At 36.0% G+C, this 1,430-nt stretch overlaps 1 protein-coding gene across 2 annotated transcripts in view; it reads right to left on the reverse strand.

The window, feature by feature from the left end:
• The window catches only part of LOC119592131 (zinc finger and BTB domain-containing protein 7A-like), a 13,140-nt gene that overhangs the window by 332 nt on the left and 11,378 nt on the right, over positions 1-1,430 (reverse strand). Inside the window, exon 6 of one of the 2 annotated variants that reach the window (XM_037940950.1) lies at positions 1-1,166. This exon is cut by the window's left edge and continues 332 nt beyond it. In XM_037940950.1, coding sequence (XP_037796878.1) covers positions 825-1,166 — 342 coding nt within the window. In that variant the 3' untranslated portion in view covers positions 1-824. The remainder of the gene's footprint in view (positions 1,167-1,430) is intronic. The other variant, XR_005230407.1, reaches the window with a different exon arrangement.

Below are 1,430 nucleotides of genomic sequence, written 5' to 3' on the forward strand. Positions count from 1 at the left end.
TCTGCAATGAACATTAAAGCAATTATTTGTGTAAGAATGGTACTTGCAACACCATATGTATGCACTGACCTAAGCCTAAGTCAATTGCAACACCATATGCATGCACTGACCTAAGCTTAAGTCAATGGCAATCTCAAAGCTACAATTATTGACTATAACTGAATTCTGGCTGGGCTCACATCATAATGATAATGATTTTCTTCCTCTTCCTATAAGCAGATGCTCTTGTGTAGAGCAGGATTACATTCTCCTAAATTTTCTAGAGCATCATGAAACAAAAAGTTTATAAAACTAAAGCTGCATATACGTGTTCTGATACGTCTCATCATAGAACCACTTTTTTAACCATATTACAATCCTATTAACCAAATACATGACCTCTTAAAAAAAAGACACACACACACAACAATGTGTGGAAAAGATTAATTCCAACTTCCTTTGGATATATAAAATGTACAAAATTAACCTTTCAGAAGCACCAAAGAAAAAAGACATAACATTTTCCCATCACTTCCTGTGTTTCAATTTAAAGGGCAGCCTATTATTAATAAATATACTATATTTGTTTTTTTCTTACTATTGTAGCACTTTCTTTTATATAGTCTCTACTTCATTATATTCTAATATTATAATTTATGTTCTAAAAAATTTTCTGTATCAGCAATCTTTCTCCTTTTAAATCTAGCATGAATTCTACACTTCCAATTCTGAATAGCTATAACATTTTCAATAACACAAAACTAGCATTTTAATGCAAGAACTTTCTCAGTTATAACTAAACACATCATGGAACAATCTTAAGTGAGGGCAAAACTATTCCTTATTCAAGTAGCAGTCGAAAGTCTTCCTTTATGGCGAGTTGACACGTGACTCCAGAGGTGACTGTTCCGTGCAAAGCACTGGGAGCAGTGTGGACATGAGAAGGGCTTTTCCCCGGTGTGAGTGCGGATATGGTTACTGAGAGTCCCTTTCTGAACAAATCGTGAGGGACAGTATGGACAGGAATAGGGCTTTTCCCCTGTGTGGGTACGAATGTGCATGACCAGATGGTCTTTCCTGGGTGTGTCGTAAGCACAGTAGGGGCACTGGTGGAACTTGCTGCTGGATATGATGCCTGTCTTGGCTCCTGTGGCTCCCTTATCACCCTTCTGACTCTCTTCTCCTGCCTGTAGGAGACGTGTGGTGGTGTGATTACCCATAAAAAAGAGTCTATGGCTAGCGTCATGAAATTGAATTGGGTATTTAAAAAGCCAGTGCAAAAATATATAGGAATATTAGATACAAGTACATAAGTGATAACACAAGAAATCAAAATCAACTATAAAATATTTACTACACAAACACACACACAAAATAATTATTACCAATGCACTTCGACAAACTTTTTAAAGATATTTACTTTTCTTTCACCGGTCAACTCTCTTTTTATT

Source organism: Penaeus monodon, chromosome 29, assembly GCF_015228065.2.
Source record: "Penaeus monodon isolate SGIC_2016 chromosome 29, NSTDA_Pmon_1, whole genome shotgun sequence".
NCBI lineage: Eukaryota > Metazoa > Arthropoda > Malacostraca > Decapoda > Penaeidae > Penaeus > Penaeus monodon.